Source organism: Carica papaya, chromosome 3 (genome assembly GCF_054855325.1).
Source record: "Carica papaya isolate Zhongbai chromosome 3, ASM5485532v1, whole genome shotgun sequence".
In the NCBI taxonomy this organism is placed as follows: Eukaryota; Viridiplantae; Streptophyta; class Magnoliopsida; order Brassicales; family Caricaceae; genus Carica; species Carica papaya.
In genome coordinates this window covers 27,305,192-27,328,797 of record NC_142311.1, presented here as the reverse complement: position 1 = coordinate 27,328,797, position 23,606 = coordinate 27,305,192, and the positions used below count along the sequence as shown (strand labels likewise).

The 23,606-nt window shown below is 35.0% G+C and overlaps 1 protein-coding gene across 3 annotated transcripts; it reads right to left on the bottom strand.

The window, feature by feature from the left end:
* Nucleotides 1-583: 583 nt before the first annotated feature.
* Nucleotides 584-5,510, bottom strand: CSLD6 (cellulose synthase-like D6). 3 transcript variants are annotated; one of them, XM_088216399.1, is made up of 4 exons: nucleotides 4,778-5,510; nucleotides 3,897-4,649; nucleotides 2,603-3,410; nucleotides 584-2,501 (listed from the first exon to the last, which is right to left on the bottom strand). In XM_088216399.1, exons 2-4 carry the CDS (start codon nucleotides 4,604-4,606, stop codon nucleotides 774-776), a joined length of 3,246 nt encoding a protein of 1,081 aa, XP_088072525.1. In that variant the 5' UTR covers nucleotides 4,607-4,649; nucleotides 4,778-5,510; the 3' UTR covers nucleotides 584-773. The 3 variants fall into 3 exon arrangements, with proteins under 3 accessions (XP_088072525.1, XP_021895364.2, XP_088072526.1); XM_022039672.2 differs by having other exon boundaries at nucleotides 5,056-5,510; XM_088216400.1 differs by having other exon boundaries at nucleotides 5,284-5,510.
* Between the last annotated feature and the right edge of the window lie 18,096 nt (nucleotides 5,511-23,606).

The following is a 23,606-nucleotide window of genomic DNA, read 5'->3' as shown; positions in this document are numbered from 1 at the left end:
ACTATTGAACTTGATAATACCATGTATTTTAATCTTTCATTTTGATTGGTCAAAAACTTGAAATATTTTTATAATTAGTAGAAAAAGAAAGAATGAAAGAAAGAAAATGCTAGTTTATTAATCTGAATATTACAAGTCAATTATATTGAATTATACATAACAATTGTTTTCAACTCTATTACAAATTTTAATTGACTTGTGGTTTTTATTAATATTTTTATTTTTTAAAATCCTTTGTTTCGATAAGAAAAAAAAATAATTCATAAAGGATAATCTCGTTTTAAGGTCCATTCTTCTTAGTTTTTGGATAATATTTGCACATCTCAATTATTTCGAGATATAAAGTCATAAACATTAATATTATCATTAATCGATATTCTTAAGTTCAAAGAATTCATGACATTCAATTCCTATTTGATTAGTAAAGATTAATAATTACATGTTTGACGCATTATTAAATTAATTTTACTCAGTATTTTCAATTTCATAATTAAATATTTGAACTTATACTTATTAAGGAATAAATCACAAAAACCACTAAACTCAAATTAAATATAAAATTAATTTGGAATTGTCATGATACTTTCTGAAATTCTATAAAATCATTAATCTGAAATTTCACTAATGTGAATGAATTGAGAAGTAAATTGTAATGAATGTAAGTATACATGTATCCCCCCTGCTTCATTTTGTATATCAAAGACATAAATAGACAAGAAGATCAATGCTCCACCATGGGGGAGGCCAAGGCCCTGTACAAAAGAATGAACTTGTCAAGGGAACTGGAATGAGCCTCCAATTTGACCAGTTTGTGATGGTGGATTGATTGCCACCCAGAGAAGAGAAATGGAGATGGCAATCAGACCTGACCAGACATAAACAATTGTCGGTGTCTTCCCCCGTCTCCCCATCAATCCCTTGGCAAACGGGTAAAGATGCATCAGAACCCACAAGCTGAAAAACAGACCTCCTATCAGACTGCTCCAATCCGGGACAGTACTGAAAATCGTCCGACAAAGGGCAACTGCAATTGCAATCAGGTTAACCATTATGATCGTGAGTGGTGGTATCATCAGAGACGTCCATTTGATGATATAGAGATCGGCAAACTCATCATCATTGTCATCCCCTGCAGATTTTGATGTCAATGTGAAGGATATCTCAATGCCTCCTATCACCTTGAGTAGGCCTTGGAGTACAGCAGCAAGATGAGCACTTGTCCCTCCGATTAACCAAAACTGTTCGTTCCTCCACCACCCTTCTAGTTCAATGCTGGACCATTTTATCTCAAGCACAGCAAGAGCACAAAGAGTAATGGTGATAACAAAGAGGTACACAAGGAAGTTTATGTCCAGACTCTGAACTATGAACTGTCCGGAGAAAAGGCAAATGGCGGGAATGAAGCAATACACAATGAGAAATATCGAAGTGAAAGGGTAGATTCCAACATTGAGGTAAGCAATCCTCTGCAGAAACTTAAGCCTGGAGCTGGCTAGAAGGGCATTGTTGCGTGAGAAGAATATCTCAACAGAGCCAGTGGCCCATCGAAGAACTTGGTGAAGCCTATCAGTGAGATTTATTGGGGCAGTTCCGCGGAAGGCATCCCTTTTTGTCACACAGTAGACAGACCTCCATCCCTTATTGTGCATCCGATATCCAGTTACCACATCCTCTGTCACCGAACCATAGATCCAGCCAATGCTTAACCCCCATTCAGTTTTGTCCTCATACCAGCAGGAGATTACATTTACTGCTTCACCAACTGTGGGGGGATCCAGAGGCTCCCTTGAAGCTGTCAGAGCACCAGGCTTTCGTCCATTTTGTATAGAAGGATGATCAGCGAGAGGCTGGCCCTCGTATGCAGCCACTCTGATAGAGTCAACAAGCATACAGGAGTTTCCAAACCTCTTGGGAATAAGAGTGAGTTGCATCTCTTCATCATCTCCTTCAGGGACAGAAGCAACAGTTGCAGACTTCTTGCGGCGAGGAAAGCAACAGCTGCAACAACCAGTCTGCTCTTCCAACTGAGGTGGTTCAAAACCATAAAGTGCAGTCCGGCGAAAGAGGCATCCAGTTCCAACATAAACTGGACCCTGAAGGCCATCAAGTGCTCGCATATTTACATCAAAGAAAACAGTATTGTGATTAGCATATCGATCGGATGGATCAATTCCTTCAAACCTCTGAGGAAACTGAACATAGCAAATGCGCTCTCCTCCACGATCCATCATGAAGCACATGCCTTCTCTCAATGCTTCAGAATTGTAGATATAGTGATCGCAGTCAAGATTAAGAATGAAAGGGCCGTTGGACATTATTGCTGATGCTCGAACCAGAGCATTCATGGCTCCTGCTTTCTTGTTGTGATCATAACCAGGCCGTTTTTCACGACTAACATAAACCAGCATAGGAAGGCGAATATCAACCTCTCTGACATCCATTGAAGTTTCATTAACTTCAGTAGCTTTTAGTGGCTCAGCACTGGGAGGATCCAACATCACCTGTGGTCCATATAGAAAAATAAATTACTAGAGATTATATCGTCTCTTATCTTGATTAATTCACAGGCTAGAAAATTAGAAAATGTTGTCAAATAGTTTACCTGTATGATGCTCGCATGATCACCCCTTGAGTGCTCAGGGGCAGGAACAGTCCATGTCCCAGGCCAGTGAGTTCCATCAGCCATCCATGTAGCTTTTGAAATCTTCAAACTTTCCATTGGTTCATCCCCATTGTTCTCTCTCCAATTTTTCAAAACCTTCATCTCTTCCCGAGTATTATAGGCATCAGATCTTCGTCGGATTGAATCAGAAAGACCATTGACCCTCACCTTGAACTCATCATACTCACGTTTCACCTTCCTCCGATCTCTGACAAAATCAGGACGAACTTGATCCTTGTAGGGATCCCTTTTCAGGTTAAAATAAGACTCAGGATTTCGTGGTTGGATATCATGTTTCCGACAAAAAGGAACCCAGATTCGGGCAAAACTAGCAGCCTCTGCCATGGCCTCAAACGTAAGAAGCGCACCTCCATCATCAGACACATAACATGAAATCTTATCAACAGGATAGTCAGCTGCTAGAATTGACAGAATGGTGTTTGCAGTAACAAGAGGAGGTTCTTTCTCTGGGTCTGCAGTAGAAACAAAGACATCTATGCCAGGTAGATCAGATTTTCCTAGTGGATTATAAGAATTAGGTGTTTCAAACTTCTCCTTTAGGACATCAAGATCCGTGGCACGATTAACAGGACAGAGCTTAGGAAGCTGATCTAGTAGCCAAGAGAAGGCAAACCAGATTTCACAAACCACAGACATACCCCACAACCAGATTGCATCTTCATTAGGATTTGTAATCCTCCAAAATAGAAATAATCCAAGAGCCAATATTCGAATCAAGATCAAGAGCCTACAAATACACATTAACCATGTCAAGGATGGGTCTGAGCTTGCTTTCTAACAGTATTATTCAGAAGAAAATTTATAATAGTTCTATATATATCCTACCACATGACATTATAAAAAAAGAAAAAGTAAGGAAGACTATAGTTTTGTCAAATGATTCAACTTACTGCAATAGCATGAATAAATGAGACTAGAAACATCAAGAAAAGCAGAAAAGAATCCAGCATCCAGAGGCATCAGAACAAATTAATTATGGAATTGGAAAGCAATATCACACAAGGATGTACCATCATACTTCTTAAGAAATTTGAAGGTATCAAAGCATTAACCATCAAGAGATTATATAAAGAAAAACTAATACTTTTTCTGTACAATCAGACCAACTTGAACTACAAATGCTCAGAAAGATAAAGATGCATAACTTATTAAACTAAAAAAAGCAAATCATCATCCAACAAACAGAAATGACCATTAGAGCCAGAGTTCATACCGGTATGGACTAAGAATTGCAGCAGATATTTTCACTTTCCGAGTAAGCGGCTTCCATTGTTTGTCATTAAAAACTTTGGTGTCCCCATCAATTCCATTACTGACACCCTTATCATTCCCACTATCATCGCCTCTTGGCCAGACAGCATTTCCATACCCATAATTTCTCTTTGATTCAAACAAATAATTTGTGTAATCAAACTCATTAGTCCGACTTTTTGTCAAAGCTCTCTCCGAAGACTTTGTTGGCGATTTTGTGAACGACGACTTCACCAATGACAACTTTTCTTCCCCATCAGACACATACAACCTCCTATAAGGCTCTTTACACCCAGGACAAACCTCAGCGCCATTACCAGCACTAATTGTGTCTCTGTAGCAAGCTCTACAAATCTTGAAACCACATTCACAAGGGACTATATCTATACCTTCCTCATCACTTATGATCTCACGATTGCATCCAGGTACAGCACATATTGACCTTGTTGAGCCAACCATCTGGGCGTGGCCTGTGTCATGAACAGTTCTAGAAACATGCCGATTCGGTGACTGCATAGAGATTTCCATTGGCTGATTATCAGGCGTAGGGGGAATGTGTACTGTGTATCTTGCAAACTCTGAAACACCCACTTCACTGTCAAGATCTCCTGCTGAGTTATTCAAATGTTGAATTGTTGGTGCTCTCCTCATCATATTTGATTCAGCAGGCATATTCCTGTTCAGACTCTTTTAACCAGAAATTTGTAATCAAACCCTGAAACCGCAGACAAGAAAAATCATATTGAGAAATTGACTATATCAGGAAACAAACATAGATAAACTTTTAACATGACGAAAACAAAATGGAATACCATGAAACCAAAAATTCAATGAGTTTCTTACCATCTCTATCTCGCTCAAAATCAAATTTTGAAAATTAAAATTAAAACAAGAAGAACAGAACAAGCTTTTAATAGGATCACGACTGTAGCATAAGCTATCTGTGCTAAAATCACCGAGAGTTCTCTCAAGTCTTTCCTTATCTATAGAAGTGAATATAAAAACACCATAAGAAAATTTAAATAAAAAGAAAAGAAAATTGAAGTAATAATAAAAAAAGACAGCAGGCCATCCATGGAAAATCTTATCTGTGTGAACAAATTAACAATCCAAACCAAAACCTTGAAGAAAAACCCAAAAAGACTAGGTCCACATATCAAATCACCATCACCAACTCTTCCTCTTCTTGTTATTTCTTACTCTGTAATTTTCTTTTCAATACACCATAATTATACTCCACCAAAGAAAACCCAAAAATCTCTTCCTCCTTTATAAATAGAAATATTCAAATAAAAACCCAATACTTGGCTGTAGAAAAATACAAAGTAGGGTCCAAAAAGAGTTAATGCCTGTTTGGATTCCCAGAGATTTCAGCTCATATAAAGTAGTGAACTTTCCTTTTCTGGTGAACCAATTTTACAGATTCGAAATTTCAAAGTCTGGAGTTTGGAGCTTTCCTAAAGATAAACCGAGGAGCGGAATGAGTAAATAATGGAAACAGTGTCAAGGATTATCAGGTTTTCCCCCGCTGTGATTTTATTCCTTGCTTTTGAAGGAAAGGAGGAGACAGAGGGAGAAGAACAGGAAACCAGAGAGGAGAAAATTGAAGTATTTATGAAGGATATTTTCGGATTCAAGCCGCAGTCTACGCGGTATACGGGAAATTATTAGGTGCGGTAGAATTTTCTGAGTGTTTTTACAACCGGCTGATTTTAGAACGTTAAAAAGGTTATGATCATAAATTTATATTTTTTTTTATCAAAATATTTTGATTTGATGCAACTTTTAACTTTAAAAATTAAAAAGATAAAAAGTAGAAAACTACAACCGTAAAGTTGTACTTTAATTTTTTAAAATAAAAATCCAACTTTAATAAAGAGTAAACCTTCTATCTAAAGAAAAGAGCAATAATAGTTTTATATTTTTATTTTTTGTATGCTTAAAATTTATTGATAATCATTAATAATAAAAATATGAAAATTTAGAGAAATAATTGCATCAAAAAATTAATTTGATAAACAATTAAAATAGTAATAAAAATCCAGAGGAAGTGTAAATTAAGGAAGAATAATAGAGAAAAAAAAAACTATCGTTTTGGAAGAGAACGTGTGTGTGTGTGTGTGTGTGTGTATATATATATATATACATGTAAAATGTTACTCAAAATTTGTGAGGGGTCCTCCTATAAAATTTAAGGTAGTGTTTCGCATAATAAAAACAATGGGAGTGAATTGAACAATAAAGTATAGTTATATCTTTCGTAACAAAGTACAAGTGTAAAATGTTGATTTATTCATATTATTGATGCACTTTTTTAGTGTACTTTAATTTCACCAATACTTGTATTTTGTGTTCCTCATCATTGCAAGACAAATTTGTCTCATCCTAAATTGTATTACTTCGTTCCAAAACTTAAGTTAAATTACAATTTTTTTTCTATTTTATTTATCATTATTTCGTTATTTAGGAATACCAACAATATTGTAGTGTAAAAGTCTAATACTTAATAAAAAAAATATTGAATTAATAAAATAATAACAAAAGTAATTAAGAGTTTAGGGTTTACATTTCTTGTATAGTAAATATGAGTATCCAATAAAATTAGAGGAATGTTCTTTTTAGAAAATTAAAATAAAAAAAATAAGAATGTAACTAAAATCCTGTAGGGTCAACATTTATTGGGCAACTCTTATGGGATGCTGAAATCAACTTTAATCGCAACCTTCTTGTTATTCAAGATCCGGATCTTGATCTTCCTGATCTGAAATTGTTAAATAAGGGGGATGAGTTACACTAACTCAGTAAGAATGTAAACACTTAACACCGATACAGAAAACCAAAGATTGATAAAAATCATAAAATAACCAATTGAGTCATTTTTCTTTTTTTTTGGTAAATTTTTTTTAATTTTAAAAACTTAGATCATACTTATCTTTTCTGTTCTCAAAGATGACTTATGAAAGTAATAATCAATATACCAATTTATTATACATTTAAAGGAACTATAACAATAAATGTTATTTTTTTACCTACTTACCGGTACCCCTGGGGATCCATAAAGGTCCCCCCTATGCGTGGACTCAATATCCATTTTATCAATTAACTGGTCGTCCCCATACCCCGTCCAATAATAGGCGTCAAATATACCACCGTCTCAATACTACGTCCGGTATAAGGGTGAACAATACTTCCCAATCCCTTCTGATATAGAACTTCTCAGTCCCATTCGACTAAAATAATGTTCACAGTAGAGTTTGTCCTATGTACTGGGTCCATACACCCTTTCCCATGATACCAAATAAGCTTTTTATACACATATTCACGTCATCAACCAGTCACCAATTACACACAAATATTTTATATTTCTATATCTCAGGAATGGCATTTAAATAGATAATATAGACTGATACGTTAACAATTAAGAAAAATCGTGATTATAACATTTATTTTAAATCCATCAACAACTGAGAATAACGGTTAAGCAATCAATAACGAGATGGAAAATAAATCTATGATTAAAGTGCACGCGGTAAGCAATAAAAACGACCTACCAATAAACAGTATAGGTAAAATAACAATTCGTAACGACCGACTACTGGCTCCACTAGTGACCTATATTTAATTAATTAGAAATTTCTGATATTCAAAAATTACACCGTTATTATTTATTAAACTTTAATTAACCATAACAGGTGATTGATTCTTACTCTGAGTCAGTGTTCGAAACATAGCCTTTTTCACTACACTTCCTAGCGGTTCTCGGGTTTCTTGAGTTTTTCCATGAAAATCAAAAATACACGTCACATATCTTAAAATATCCCAAAAAGGCTAAAATAAGCATTGTTTTATTTTTTTTGGTCGGTTTAGGTTTCCGGCACAGTGCCGCCGCCCACGGTGGCGTCTCCTCTCAACCTGGCCAGTTTTAGCCAGTTTTGGTCAGTCTTAGCCAGGTTTGTACGAAATCTACAAAGAAACGAGATTAGGCAGCCTCTGTCAGCCGAGAAAAGAAAAAACCAAAGCATTATTGGCGGAGAAATTTTTTAGTGGAGCGGCTTTGCCGATCCTCTCTTGTGATTGGGGATTCTCTTTGATCGACCTGCACTAGAAAAGAGTTAAGAACACAACGGTCAAAAGATCAAAGAGAATAAGAAACTAGAAAGGGCTCACTGGAGTGATTTTTAAGTCGTGGCCACGACAGCTCGGTTGAGCTCCGCTCTTGGTTTTTGGTTTTCCTTTTTGACTTTTTGGCTCTGATATGGGTGTGGGGAGGCTTGAAATCAAATTTTGAATGAAACAGAAAAAAAATTTACCTCTCCGGTATCGACGGTGACTCTGATGCGGCGGTGACGATCGATTTTCTTTCCGACCGTCCTTCTTCTTCTTATCCTGCAAGGACAAGTGACGATAGGATTAAAGTTCCTTAGGATGTGACACTTAAATACTCCTCTTCCCCCTCCCCGGCGTCAATTTGGCTCGTCCGTGCAGGGACACGTGGCCCTTCCCATCTATTGGATCACTCTTATTTGGGGAATAATCTAGACTGTACGATCGGATTAAATCTAACTGTTCGATCATGTCTAAAGAGGAAATAGATCTGGATCGTTCGTGTGTGCAGGAGAAGATCTGAGCCGTTGGATCTACTGGCACGCAGATCAACCACATGGCTTCCCGCATGGACATTTGTCCATGTGTCTGCCATGCGACGCATGGTGACCAGCTGCGCTGTTAACATGGTGGTCCACGTTGCCAAATTTTTATTATTCTTATTTTTATCCCAATTTTTCATATTTCTTTTCAACTAGGTCCTCTCTTATTAATATTTTGGCCCTGATTTTTAAAAATATTTTCAAATGCATCCAAAACATAATTTTTTTCAACAAAATTTAAATAAAATTTAAAAATAATTTTTTTTAATTTATTTTATTATTCTGATTTAATTATTTCGATCCTAAATTCTAGGTTTAGGTGTTACAGGTCTTCCCCCTTTAAGAAAATTTGGTCCCTCAAATTTATCGGTCTCTCACTAGTCAAAGAATTGAAGGTACTAGGCCTTGAAGTCTAAGTTTAACTCCCAAGTGGCTTTGTTCTTCGAGTGATTCTGCCATAGAATATTGACAAAAAAAAAAATTCTATTGCGAAGTACTCTACTCTTCTGGTCTAAAATATTAACCGGTATCTCCTTATAGGATAGATCTTCCTAGAATGGAAGTGACTGATAAGATAAAACATGTGAGAGGTCTAGGTTGTACTTGCGTAGCATAGACATATGAAACACATTATGGACTCTAGATAATTCTAGAGGTAGTGTTAATCTGTAGGCATATGTTCTAATCATGTCCAAGATCTTAAACAGTCCGATAAACCAAGGGTTTAACTTTCTCCTGTTTCCAAATCTGCTAATACCTTTAAAGGGGGTGACCTTAAGAAAAACTCAATCACCCTTTTTAAATTCTAAATCTCTCCTTTGGGTGTCTGTGAAACTCTTCTATCTACTATGGAATATCTGGATGTTCTTTCTAATTTTAACTATCTTCGTTGTGGTATCATCTATAAGGTCTGGACCAATCAATTTTCAATCACCACCTCTTCCTAACAGATCGGCGATCTACAAGGTCGATCATACAATGCATCATACGGAGCCATGTCAACACTTGTTTAATAACTACTATTGTAAGCGAACTCTATCAGGGGTAGGTGATCGTCCCAATATCCTCCAAAGTCAAGAACACAATTCTTGAGTATATCCTCCAGTGTACTAATGGTTTGTTCTGATTGGACATCTATTTAAGGGTGAAATGATGTGCTAAGGGAAAGTTTCGTTCTCATTGCTTATTGAAAGTTTGTCGAAAACGGAGAGGTGAACCTGGGTTCCCTGTCTAATACCACTATCACTGGAACTCCATGTAGCCTAACTAGCTCCCAAATATAGATCTTAGCTAGCTTGTTCAAGAGGTCGGTCATCTTGATGGCTAAGAAGTGAGAAGACTTAGTGAACCGATCAACAATTACCCAAATGGCATCATATCTCAAGCGTGCCCTAAGTAAACCTGTCACAAAATCTATTATGATACGTTCCCACTTCTACTCCGAAATTGGTAATGGCTGAAGTAGCCCGTCTGGGGGTTGATGCTCTATTTTGACCTACTGACACACTAAACAATTGGAAATAAGGTCGGCTACCTCATTTTTCATCTCGTTCCACCAAAATCGGGATCGCATACTTTGATACATTTTAGTGCTTCCAGGAGGAATGGCAAACTTTGAGATATGAGCATCTGTCATGAAGTCCCTTTTCAGTTCACTATCACCTGAAACATACACTCTGTCCTAAAGTCTGAGCAACCTATCGGCAAAAACTCAAAATTCTTAACTTACTCCCTATTCTGCATCTTTCCTAAGAGCTGCTAGGATGGAATCGGCAAATTGAACTTCCTTTATTCTCTGAAACAGCTCAGGTTGAATAGTCAGGTGGGCCAAACATATAACTTTTTTCAGGTCCTGAAATCGTATTTGTTGTACGTCCCCTATTAGCCTGCATTCTAAAACTATTAGGTGAACTAACATACCAGTATTTTTTCTGCTGAGTACGTCGACTACCACATTGCTCTTGCTTGGGTGATACAAAATGTTGCAGTCGTAGTCCTTGAGAAGTTCTATCCAAAATCTCTTACGCATATTGAGACCCTTTTGAGTGAATATATGTTTCAAGTTCTTATAGTCGGTATAGATTTAAAACGTCTCTCCATACAAATAATGGCGCTAAATCTTTAAGGTATGGATAATCACGGCAAGTTTTAAGTCGTGGGTGGGGAAGTTTTTCTCACGACTCTTCAACTGCCTGGACCTATAGGATATGACATTCCCATGCTGCATCAGAACACAATCCAACCTCAGGTAAGAGGCATCAATATAAACTGAATATCCACTTGTCTCACTCGGTAAGGCCAACATAGGTGCAGTAGTCAACTGCTTCTTTAGTTCTGAAAAACTCCTTTCACAGTTCTCGTTCCACTCAAACTTGACGTTCTTCTTTGTGAGCCGAGTCAAAGGAACAGTTAAGCTAGAAAGTCATTCTACAAATCTGCGGTAATAACCTATCATTTCCAGAAAGTTACAAATCTCTTTGACCGATGTCAAATTCTTCCAATCAAGCACTGTCCCAACTTTTTTGGGTTCACTGACACTCTATCCCTTGATATGATGTGCCATAGGTAGGTAGTTTACTCGAGTCAAAGCTCACACTTACTCAATTTGGCATACTGTTTTTTCTCCCTGAGAATCTGTAAAACCTAAGTCAGATGGTGAGCGTGTTCTTTTTTACTTTTTGAATAGAACAGGACATCATTGATAAGTACAATGACGAACTAATCTAAAAATTATCTAAAAATCATATTCATCAAGTCCATAAAGATGGCTGGTGTATTAGTTAGTCCAAATGGCATGACCAAGAACTCATAGTGTCCATACCTGGTTCGGAATGTTGTCTTAGAAATGTCATCTGCCCTAATCTTTACCTAATGATAACCTGAAGAAAAGTCTATTTTGGAGAAGACCTAGGCACCTTGTAACTGGTCTAAAAGGTTATCAATCCTGGGGAATGGGTACTTGTTCTAGATCGCGATCTTGTTAAATCCTCTGTAGTCAATATATAATCTTAACGCCTCATCCCCTTTCCTTGCAAATGTGACTCCAACACCCCAAGGAGAAATATTATGTCATATGAACCCACTATCCTGCAATTTCTTGATCTATTTTCTCAACTCTTCCATCTCTACATGACTCATACAATAAGGAAAAACTAAGATAGGCTATGTATCAGACTGAAGTTCTATGGTGAACTCAATTTCTCCGTCCACTAGTAGTTTTGAAAGTTCATCAGAAAACACATTAGGGAAATTTCGGACTATTAGGATCTCTTGAATACAAATTTCTTTCTTAAGTTTTTCCAGTGTAGAGAAAACAATCGAGTTAAAGCACTACGTAATAAGGAAATTACTATGAAGGAATAATATTCAAAACTTTTATTAGCTTGTAAATGACTATTCGTTAAGAGGCTTAAATATAATTTTACTCGTGGAAACAATCCACGGTGGTGTGATACGTCGCTAACTAGTTCATTCTTATAAATACATCAAAGTCCCCCGTGTCAATCTTTATAAGGTCCATCATGAGTGAAATCGAGTCCCGTGGAAGATGGGCCAGATGTTGCTGGAGAGGGACGAGGTGGCCCTATAACGATGCTAGATGATACGGTGAGAGCTTCAAATTGTATTGTGACAATGTTGGATGATACGACGGAGGAGCAGGGTTGTATCGAGGTGGCATTAGATCCTCTCGTTGTAGGGGTGGCTCATGTTATGGAAGTGGTGGAGGGTCAAACAGTTCCCTCCTTTCTTCCCTAGTCTAATGAGCAGAAATGAGTCTCTCTAAAATCTCGAAGAGTCGATTGACATCCTCTCGAACCGATCCATCTCGGGCTACCCTGTTCAGTAATGGACCTTATTTCCTCGTGTCTTTGTACTTATTTTTCATAAAAAAGGGTTGGGCGATAGTTCGTATTTAGTAGTTTTAAGTCTTTGTATAATGAATGATTCTGAGGAACGCGACTCTGATACCAATTGTAAGGATCCGGAACTTTGGATAAAATAAAGTCATAAATTAAATGTAGAAGCAAAATAGTAGAGTGAGGGTTTACATTCCTTACACAATAATTTAGAATGTCCAATAGAGCAACAAGAATATTCCCTTCTAAAAGAACAAACGGAAATTAAAGAAATAAATGAAAAGTAAATTACTAAACATCCTAGGACGACCTTCACTAGTTTTTGAAGGGAGTCCGGATAGTGAACTATTCACAACCCTCTTGTTAATTGAGATCCTTAATCTGAAATAGTTAATGAAATGATGAGCTACACTAGCCTAGTAAGAATATCCCACTAATCACATATTTGAAAATTTGAATTTTGGTAAAAATCATAAAAATAACCAATGAAATCCTTAATTTAATTAAATTCATTTACTATAAAGAAAATCATTTATTTTATATTTGTGTGACAAGTCTTTTCCAACAATAACTTGTGAAAACTCATATTCATGCAATATTATTTATCACATAGAAAATAATAAGAAACGATCATTTTATATTTTTACCCACTTACCGGTACCCTTGGAGATCTATAGGGATGTCCTCCTACTCGTGAACCCAATATCCAAATAAATAATTAACTTACTATCCCCATACCCTGTCCAGTAATGGACGTCAAACATTCCACCACTTCGATACTCCGTCCAACATGAAGGTAAACCATATCTCCCAAACTTTACTGGTAAGGGACTTCCTAACCCCATTCGACTGAGTAATGTTCACAGTAGGATTTTCTATGTACCGGGTCCGTCCACCCTTTCCCGGGTAACCAATAAGTATTTCTCACACATATTTTCATCAGTATAACAATCAACCACGCAATAACCATATCTCATTTTATACTCACAGTTCACTTAGACAACAATATAGTTTAAAATATTCAAATAACCAATTACCGAAATACCGGCACACAATGCAGGAAAAACAAATAACCAAATAACCAAAAAGACCCTAAAAATCATCAATTGAGTTACGCATAGTATAATAGTAACCAAATGTAGGCAATATAGGAAAATAAATAGGCAATCGAAACGACCATGAGCTAACCGGTTCCGACTCCACTAGTGACCTGCAATTATTTTTAAGGTTCTCTAATTTTTTATAAAAATACACAATTATTAATTACCAAACCTCAATTTATCGTAACGGAGAAAATTATGAGGAATCTTTACCCGAATCGGTGTATGAAATACTAAACTTTCTACTGCGTCTACTGCCGGTCCTCGGATTTTGTGAACTTTCTTACTGAGATTAAAACGCGTTTCACATAGCTAAAAATACTTCAAAACTAAAAATCGGTGTTAAAAATTCTTTTTGGCCAATTTTGGGGTTCCAACAACGGCACCACTGCCCACGACAGTGGTTTACATCGGTCTAGCCGTTTTTGGCTAGTTTTGGCCGATTTCGGTCGATTTTATACATATCCCTGTGAAAAATACGTTAGGAGGCTTCGATTGGCTGAAAAAAGTTAAAACAACAAAAATCTACCGGTGGTGGGGGTTTCTGAGTGCAGGAACTCTGCCGGTTCATCTTCATGGCTAGGATTTTTCTCTTCGATCAACTTGTAAAAAACAGAACGGTGAACACAACGGTAAAAAAATTGCAGGGAATGAAAAACGGAAAGGGGCTCATTGAAGGAGGTTGCAGGTTTCGCGCGCAGTTTTCAGCTCACCCACTGCTTGTTTTGCTCCGATATGGCTACAAGTGTGCTCGGGCTTGAATTATGAGCGAGTAGGAGAAATTTTACCTTCTTTGGTAGTTGGAGGTGGCTCCGATGCGGCGGCGGTCGGCAGTCGGCTCCCTTCTCCAGCGACTAATTCTTTTTCTCTGGCGGGAGGCTGGCGGCTAGGATTCGGGTTCAGTGTGATGTGAAATATTTACACTCATCTTGTGTTAATCTAGATCGTTCATCGCGTTTGATCTCAACTGTTCGATCGTGCCTAGGGAGAAAATGAATCTGAACCGTTCATCGCATTTGATCCCGACCATCCGATCGTGCCTGAGGGAAAAATAGATCTGGATCGTCCATGCGTGCGGGATCGCTTCTGGGTCATTCGATCGGGGGGTATGCGGATCGCCAGCGTGGCCTCCCGCATGGCACCGAGTCAACAAGCTTTGCCACGTCGTGCGCTCTAATTCATCAAGACTACTGATTGGGCAGTTTTACGTTGCTAATTTTTTTTTATTTGCATTCAGACCCCCAAGTTCTGATTTTTCTTTCAAAAACACCATCTGAACTGAAAATTTTCACCCTTTTTTTCTAAAATTATTTTCAATTTCATCAATAACCTATTTTTTTCATAATTTCACATTAAATTAAAATTTATTAATTTCAAAATTAGATTTTTATACATTTTAAAATGTTAAAATTAATCTCGAGTCAAATTTCAGGCCCGGGTATTACAAAATAATTAGATTAAAGCGTCAGATAAACAATGCAGTTACCATGAGGGAATAATATCTAAAATTTTTATTAATTTATAAAGGACTCCTCGTTAGACATGTTAAATACAAGTTTCTTATGAAAATAATCCATGGTGGCGTGATATGCCGCTAACTAGTTCATTTCTAAAATTACATAAAAATCCCCAATGTCTAGTGCTATCAAGTTTATACTCAATTTTTTACCTGTTATTTCTATGACATAAGCTTTATATATGACATTCCTTAATAGTGTCTCATTCCCAGGTGTAGACACAAACAGCACCGAATCAAGGCTTTTAGGTAACACATTCAATTTTTTATAAAAGTATGTGAAATAAAAGAATGTGAAGCACCAGTATCAATTAAAACATGTGCAAGGTAGTTACAAATAGTGTGCGTATCATATATCACGCCTGAGTTGGCTTCAGTATCTTGCTGGGTAAGGGTATAGACTCTACCCTATATTGGAGGTCTGGCTTGATTCTGATTCTGCAGACACTCTATCGCGTAGTGTTGGGAACTTCCACATATGCAGCAGGTATTGTTGAGGCGATATCAAGGTCGGTTCCCATGATCCTTTCCACAATGCTGACAAGTCTTGATGCATCCTACTGACGAGACCTGAGGAGGAGCTTGAGTCGCAGGCGTAGGTCTCTTATTCTACTTAATCGGTGCAGTAGATGCTAGTCTACAATGTGGAACTAGAGGCCTGAAATTACCCATTACTGGAGAAAAGATGCGGAGGTTCCTATCTATCAGTTGTGTCTTGGCTAGAACTGCTGAATAAGTGCTGAGCTCGAATACATATAATTGTTATTTAATCTCAAAACAAAGGCCCCACTCAAACTTCCTAGCCTTTCTACCTTCGTCCATCATGCTCTCAGGAGAGAGTATTAGCCTAACTCTAGGAATTTTTGGGCATACTCAGACATTGTCATATCACCTTGGACTAAGTGTGCAAACTCTATCTCCTTCAAATATAGAAAGGTGTTTTGAGAGGTACTCTATATTGAAAGCTATCAGAAATTATTCCCAAGTGACCAGAATGGGTAGGGTGGCCTGCTTCAGTTGTCACCAACGACCTGCCTCACTTATGAGCATTTAAGTAGCAAGTATGACCTTCTGTTCGAGAACCACCCCAAGAGTTACAAAGATTTTCTCTGTGTCTGCCAACTAGTACTCAGCTTCTTTGAAAGTTGATGCCCCTACAAAAGTAAATGAGTTAAGTCTCTTGTACCTCTCAATGTAGTCTGGATCTATCACGGGTAGAATTAAGTATTGTTGAAGAGGAACTGGATTATGCTGGGGAGGGGTCGAGCGGCACCTGGTTGTATGGTGGCGACACCGAATTGTACTGTGGCTATGCTGAGTGATACAGTGGAGGAGTAGGGTTGTACCGAGGTGGCACTAGATCTTTCCATTGCAGGGGTGGCTCATACTGTGGTAGGGGTGGAGGGTCAGACAGCTCCCTCCTCTCTTTCCTGGCTTGTTGGGTAAAGATGAGTCTCTCAAACATCTCAAAGAGCTTATCAACATCCTCTCAAAGTGACCCATCCCGAGATGCTCTGTTTAGTGGGGGTCTTCCTCTCCTCATGTTTTTGTACCTGCATTTCATAAGGAATGGTTGAGTGTCGGATTGTATTAAATGATTCTAACCTTTGTGCAATGAATAGTTCTAAGGAACATGACTCTGATACCAACTGTAAAAGCCCAATACTTAATAGAAAAAAAAATTGAATTAATAAAATAATAGCGAAAGCAATTAAGAGTTTAGGGTTTGCATTTCTTGTACAGTAAATTTAATTACCCAATAGGGTTACGGGAATATCCCTTTTAGAAAATTAAAATAATAAAAATAAGAACGTACCCTATAGAGTCAACATCTACTAGACAACTCTAATGGGATGCGAGAGACAACTTTAATCACAACCTTCTCACTATTCAGGATCCTGATCTTGATCTTCCTTATTTGAAATGATTAAATAAGGGAGATGAACTATAATAGTCCAGTAAAAATATTAACACTTAACACCAATACGAAAAATCAAATATTGGTAGAAATCATAAAACAACCAATAGAACCATTTTTCTTTTTTTTTTTGGGTAAATTCTTTTAATTTTAAAAACGTAGATCATACTTGCCTTTTTGGTTCTCAAATACGGCTAATGAAAACAATAATCAATATAGCAATTTATTACACATTTAAGGGAACAATAACCATAAACGTTACCTTTTTACCTACTTACCGGTACCCCTAGGGATCCATAGGGACCTCCCCTTACGCGTAGACTCAATATCTATTTTATTAATTAACCGGTCATCTCCATACCCATCCAGTAATGGGCACCAAATATACCGCCACTTCAATACTACGTTCAGTATGAGGGTGAACAATACTTCCTAACCCCTTCCGGTATAGGACTTCTCAGCCCTGTTCGACTTAGGTAATATCTACGGTAAGGTTTGTCTTATGTACCAGGTCTGTATACCCTTTTCTATGATATCCGGTAAGCCTTTTATACACATATTCATGTCATCAATCAGCCACCAATTACACACAAACATTTTATATTTCTAGGTCTATGGAATGACTTTTAAACAGATAATATAGATTGATACTTTAACAATTAAGAAAAACACGTGATTAGGGCATTTATTTTAAATCCATCAACAACTGAGAATAACGGTTAAGCAATCAATAACAAAAGGGTAAATAAATCTATGAATTAAAGTGCACTTGGTAAACAACAATAACGGCTTTACAATGAATAATATATAAATAATAATTCGTACTAACCGATTATCGACTCCACTGGTGACCTGTATTTAATTAATTAAGGATTTCTGATATTCACAAATTACATTATTATTATTTATTAAACTTTAATTAACCGTAACAGGAAAAAATGATAAGATATTTTTACCTTAGGTCAGTGTTCGAAATACTGCCTTTTTTACTCCACTTCATGGCAGTTCTCAAGTTTCTTAAATTTTTTCTATAAAAATCAAAAACATGCATCACGTATCCCAAAATATCCCAAAAAAGCCAAAATAAGTATTTTTAATTTTTTCGGTCGGTTTAAGGTTCCAGCATGGCAGCAGAGCCGTGCTCTGGCACCTACTTCGCCGCCCACAGTGGCATCTCCTCTCGACCTGGCCAGTTTCGGCCGATTTTATCCCATTTTGGGCGGTTTTGTATTAAACTTACAAAGAAACAAGGTTAAGCGGCCTCTGTCGAGAAAGGAAAAACTGAAGCATTACTAGTAGAGGAGTTTTTCGACCTCTTCGGTGTCGGTGATGGCTCCGATGCGGCAGCGATGGTGGTCGGTTTTCTTTTCGGCCGCCCTTCTTCTTCTTCTCCGATGAGGACAAGTGCGGCTAGGGTTAGGGTTTCCTGGGATACGATGATTAAATACTCTCCCTCCCGCGTGGATTTGGGTCGTCCGTGCAAGGACATGTGGCCCTCTCCCATCCATTGGATCGCTCTTATTTGGAAAATAAATCTGGACCGCACAATTAGATTAAACCTTACCGTTTGATCAGTCTGAAGAGGGAAGAGGGAACGGATCTGGGTTATCCGTGCGCGGAGGATGAGATCTGGGTCGTTGGATATGCTGGCACGCAAATCGCCTACGTGGTTTCCCGCATGAGTGTGTGTCCACGTTTTTACTACGCAACGCACAACGAGCGGCTGCGCTGCTGACGTGGCGGTCCACGTGGCCAAATTTTTATTATTTTCATTTTTACCCCAGTTTTTCAAATTTCTTTTCAAATAAGTCCTCCTTTATTTCTACTTTGGCCCTGATTTTTGAAAATATTTTCAAATGCATTCAGAACACTATTTTTTTCAAAAAATTCAAATAAAATTTACAAATAAATTTGTCTAATTTATTTTATTATTCCAATTTAATTATCCTGGACCTAAATTTTGGGTCCAAGTATTACAGGTAGTTTAATAATTAAATTTTTATATTTTATTTAAAAATTACGAATTTGAATCTCATTAAAATTATATAACTCTTTATTGTTTAAGTGTATTATGAACTAATTATTAATAATTTATAATATTTGATTTAATAAAATAATAATTTAATTTAACAGTGTATTAGTAAAGCTGTAATAACTAAATTGGGTTAAGTCTATGCGAGCCTATTATGTTTATATGTGAAATAAATATTTTTTATCAATTATATTTCTTTAACTAAGTTAGTTAATTACAATAATTAAAAACCTAACATAGTCTTTCTTAATTTTTTTTTAAAAAAAGGTTGTTTAGATACTATAGTTTGTAATTTGTATTTATTTTTTTATGAACAATAAAGCGTATTTATCATCATTTCACTAGTCAAATTTGATTTTGAACCTAGTACTTAGAGTTTGCTTTGATTTGATATTATTTTAACAACTTGCAAATTAATTTTTTTAAAAAAAAAAAAATCCCACATTCAATAAAGGTCAAAATTTTGTCTTAATGAATTTCAAAAAAAAAAAACTAACTAGATTTTAACGTAAGTGTATTTTGTATATAAATATAATGTATTCATTTATTTTTAATATTACTTAGTTTGAATACTTATTTAGTTTTGTACGAATTTAATATTTATTATTAATAAAATTATCTAAATTTAAATTCATATATAATATAATAACTCAGTAAAAACTCGATTATGCTATTAAATTCTTATTATCAAATCATTGATTATAAATGATTCTTCAACAAGCATATAATCAAATTCTTGTACTCCTATTATTGTTTGATGTTTATAATTTTATTTTTTATTTTGATATTTGATAAGAATTTTTTTTATTATTTTCTTATATATATATATATATATATTACTTTATTATCAATTATACGATAATATTGAGTTTTATTAGTAAAAAATGTAAAATTTATATTATATTTTTCCATATAAATTTATAAAATTCATTGGTCCTTGAAAAGGTATTTATGCATGAAGATAAGCAATAATTTTAATTTACTTGGTTCTCTGAATTTGAGTAATGAATTAATATGGTATTAATTAGAAATTACGTGTCAAATAAGGCAAACGATTGCAATTGATACCGGATGCAGATAATTCTTCCCTCGCAAGACGCGCCAGTCTGCTGACGCGGCAAATATTGTATTCTTGTATTGGTTAGAATTTTTAATTCTTTTATATTTTACAATTAATGTTAATTTTTATGTATTAATTAGTAAAATACTTAATTAAATATATTTGATAGCACCGAGGTTCAATTTCATTAAATCCAATAATTCCACTAATCCAATCTTATTATGATCAACATTCCATACATCATATAATTATTAAGTTTAACCTAAATTATTTAAAAAAAAAAAAAGAATAATGAGTGTAATTATTTTGAGTACTAATTTGAGTTAGTCATTAAACTGATTGGAATAATTGATTATCTTGTTCTTACAATTTTACATTACTATTAATTTTAATTAGTTATTAAACGATTATTGATAAAGATTTATCTATTTTAACATAAAAATATTAGAGTTTATTTAAATAATTCTGAATAGTATAAAAATTTTGGAGTATGTATTATTTAAAAGTATATTACATTAAGAAATGGATAAAAATATAAATATTATGTTAAATATTTCAATATTATCTAGCATTAAACTAGGATAATTATTATAAATTTGAATCATAATTTTATTTTGGGAGTAAATTTATTCTTGCAACTTTTTAAATTTCAATGTATTTAGTTTGAAATCTTTTATATTGTTTGTTAAGTAATTAGAAAATATAACTTTAGCCAACATAAACTTTAAAAAAATTAATACCTATAATTAGTAAACTTCAATACTTATATAGAATTTCCAGTACTACTACTTCATTGGGTAGACTAATACCAAAAATTCAAGCTACAGATTTCGTATTAAAACAAAATGTATAATATTTAGCAGCCATTTTTGTTGTTAATAGAAGGTGAAGGGAGGAATTCATGTTGTCCAAAAATCAAGATTGGTCTCTCTTTGATTTCTTTGGTACATTTCACGTGTGCCAAATTTTGGTCTGCCATAATTATCGCCAAATTTAATACAAATTAATTAAAATTATATATAGCATGAGAAGCTAATCCAAATATTCATAAATTTATCTCATTTATCATTATTTATCCATTATTATATATTAAATCTTTAAACATATGAAAAAAATTATAAGGTTGTCAATTGGTAATTTTTAATACAAAATTGCTAATATTCTATAAGATTAAATAAATTTTTTTTTTTTGTTATAAGATTTCAAATAAAATTATTTCAACATAATTTTTATTTTTATTATCAACATCTATAAATAATTTTCTTATCCCATCATCATAATTTGAAACTTTTGTGTAATACGTATATTTTCTTTAAAAAAAATAAAGAAAATCCTTTTAGAAAATAAAGAAATGAAAAATTGAGGGAGAAAAAAAAAAAAGTATATTTAGCAGCCACTCGCCAGCCAGGAACGTGAAATTGAAATTAGACACGTGGAAGGAGATTGAGTATTGGAAGGGCAATTTAGTAAAAATGGCTTAAAATAAGCGGACAACAAAAAGTAATTCCAAAACGGCGGAGGAATGTGTCGTGCCGGTTAACCGTGTGGTCCCCACGTGTGTTTTGTGGGTCCCACATCAGAAAGGGACTCTTACACGGAAGAGTGTAAAGCGTTTTCGGTGGTTAGGCGTGAAATGTGGAACCTCCTTCAAAGTTCAGGTGCCTCGTGTTTATTTTTTTGAATAAAAGACAAATCAATCTAGGGATTTTTTTTCCAACTTGCAACAAGGTTTGACATTTAAATTTAAATTACTAAATATTAAAAAATTTATGATATTCGTTAATATAATAATACAAATTAATAATAAAAATAAGTTGAACGCTAACAAATCTTGAAAGTATTAATATTGAATCAGACTAATAAAAATATAATATATAATAAAAGTCTTCAAAATATATTAAATACGACAAAATTAGTATAAAAGTTATTTCAATATATGTTTGAACAATTCAATTTTTATTAAAAAGAAATTTAAGATATCAGACAAATTTCTTTTATAATATAACATTTTTTTATATTAATTTATAATTTAGTGTCCCTTAAAAAAGTGTATAGTCAAGTTGTATATAAAATTTAGAATCTAGTATTTCTTCAAGCATTTAAAAATAATTTTTAGTATTTATTATCGATGTTAACTATAATTCATTATCAATAAGAAAGTTTCTATCATTATTCGATTGTTATTATTAATTGTCTTTTATTATTATTATTATATTTTAAATTATTCATACTTTAGTTATGTATAATTACATTATTGATCGTGAACAAATAGACATTAAATTGATAAAGTAATGGCAATGAAAAATTTGAATGTCATATAGAGTAATTATAGATGATAAAAAATAATAATAAAAGATAATTATTAATAGACCATCGTTAACTTTAATGTAATTACGTGAAGAAATTTGTTATCATATGAATTAGTTTGCTTCTATAAAATGGTTAATTTGTTTTATATGATATCATATCCTCATAAAATATTCTATGAACTTTTAAAAAAAATTAATAATAAAATATTTCATAAATTTTACTTTTTCTCACCTCATATTTTTAATATAATATCCGGATCTAATGATCAGTCGAAAATAATTATTTTTATTTATAATAAATTATATAAATAATTAATTTAATTTATTTCAATTTGATTTTATTAAATTTTTTAGAAAAAAATAAATTACAGACAAAATCGAAAATAATTTTAAGAAAAATATGTGAAATTTTGAATTCACAAAGTGTTTTTTAAAGAAAAATTAAAAATAGGGGATTAAATCGCAAAAATAAAAAGTTTGATCACGTCAGACGGCCCGGTCAGCAGGCTCGATGAACCAGAGCACGTTGCGTGGCAACCCTGCTGACATCAGCACCACGCGGGAGGTCATGTGAGTGATCTGCCTGCCCGACGATCCAATGGTCCAGATCTTATCTCGCGCGAGTGAACGGTCCATATTCTTTTTCCGAATAGGATAGATCCAACAGACGAGAGAGGTTACGTATGCCCGAACGGACAACCCAGATCGACATGAAGTGAGTATTTAAGTATGCGTTCCAGGGAACCCTAACCCTAGCCCTAGCCGCACCAACCCTCGCAGGAGAAAAACAACTAGATGGCGAAGAAAGAGACCGACCACCAGCCACCGCCGACCGCCAAAAAATGTAAAATTTTCTATTTCCCGCTCGGAATTCAATTTCGAGTCTCCCTATGGTCATATCGGGGCAAAAGGGACAGCGAGTGAGCTGAAACGGTGAGTAAAGCTCAGCGGAGCTGCCCGATCAAAATTTAAAACCATCTCCGATTACTCCCTTCCTATATTTCATTTCACACTATTCTTTGACCACTGTGTTCACCGTCTCTTTTTAGTGCAAGTTACCGAAGAAGAACCCCAGCTACGAATAAGGACCAACGGAGCCGCTGCACCCAAAGACCCCTTACCGGTAGATTTCAGTTTTTTTATTTTTTCGGCCAACTGAATCTTCATAACGTATTTTTTCGTAGGGATAAGTGTAAAATCGGCCAAAATAGGCCAAAATCGGTCAGACCGAGGC

What these genes read in the sequence shown, in the direction of transcription:
- CSLD6 (XM_088216399.1), bottom strand. Translation starts at nt 4,606, where the DNA reads ATGCCTGCTGAATCAAATATGATGAGGAGAGCACCAACAATTCAACAT. An exon ending in GCAATTCTTAGTCCATACCG is followed by an intron (nt 3,411 to 3,896) that starts GTATGAACTCTG and finishes GTGTATTTGTAG; the next exon opens with GCTCTTGATCTTGATTCGAA. An exon ending in ATCATGCGAGCATCATACAG is followed by an intron (nt 2,502 to 2,602) that starts GTAAACTATTTG and finishes TATGGACCACAG; the next exon opens with GTGATGTTGGATCCTCCCAG.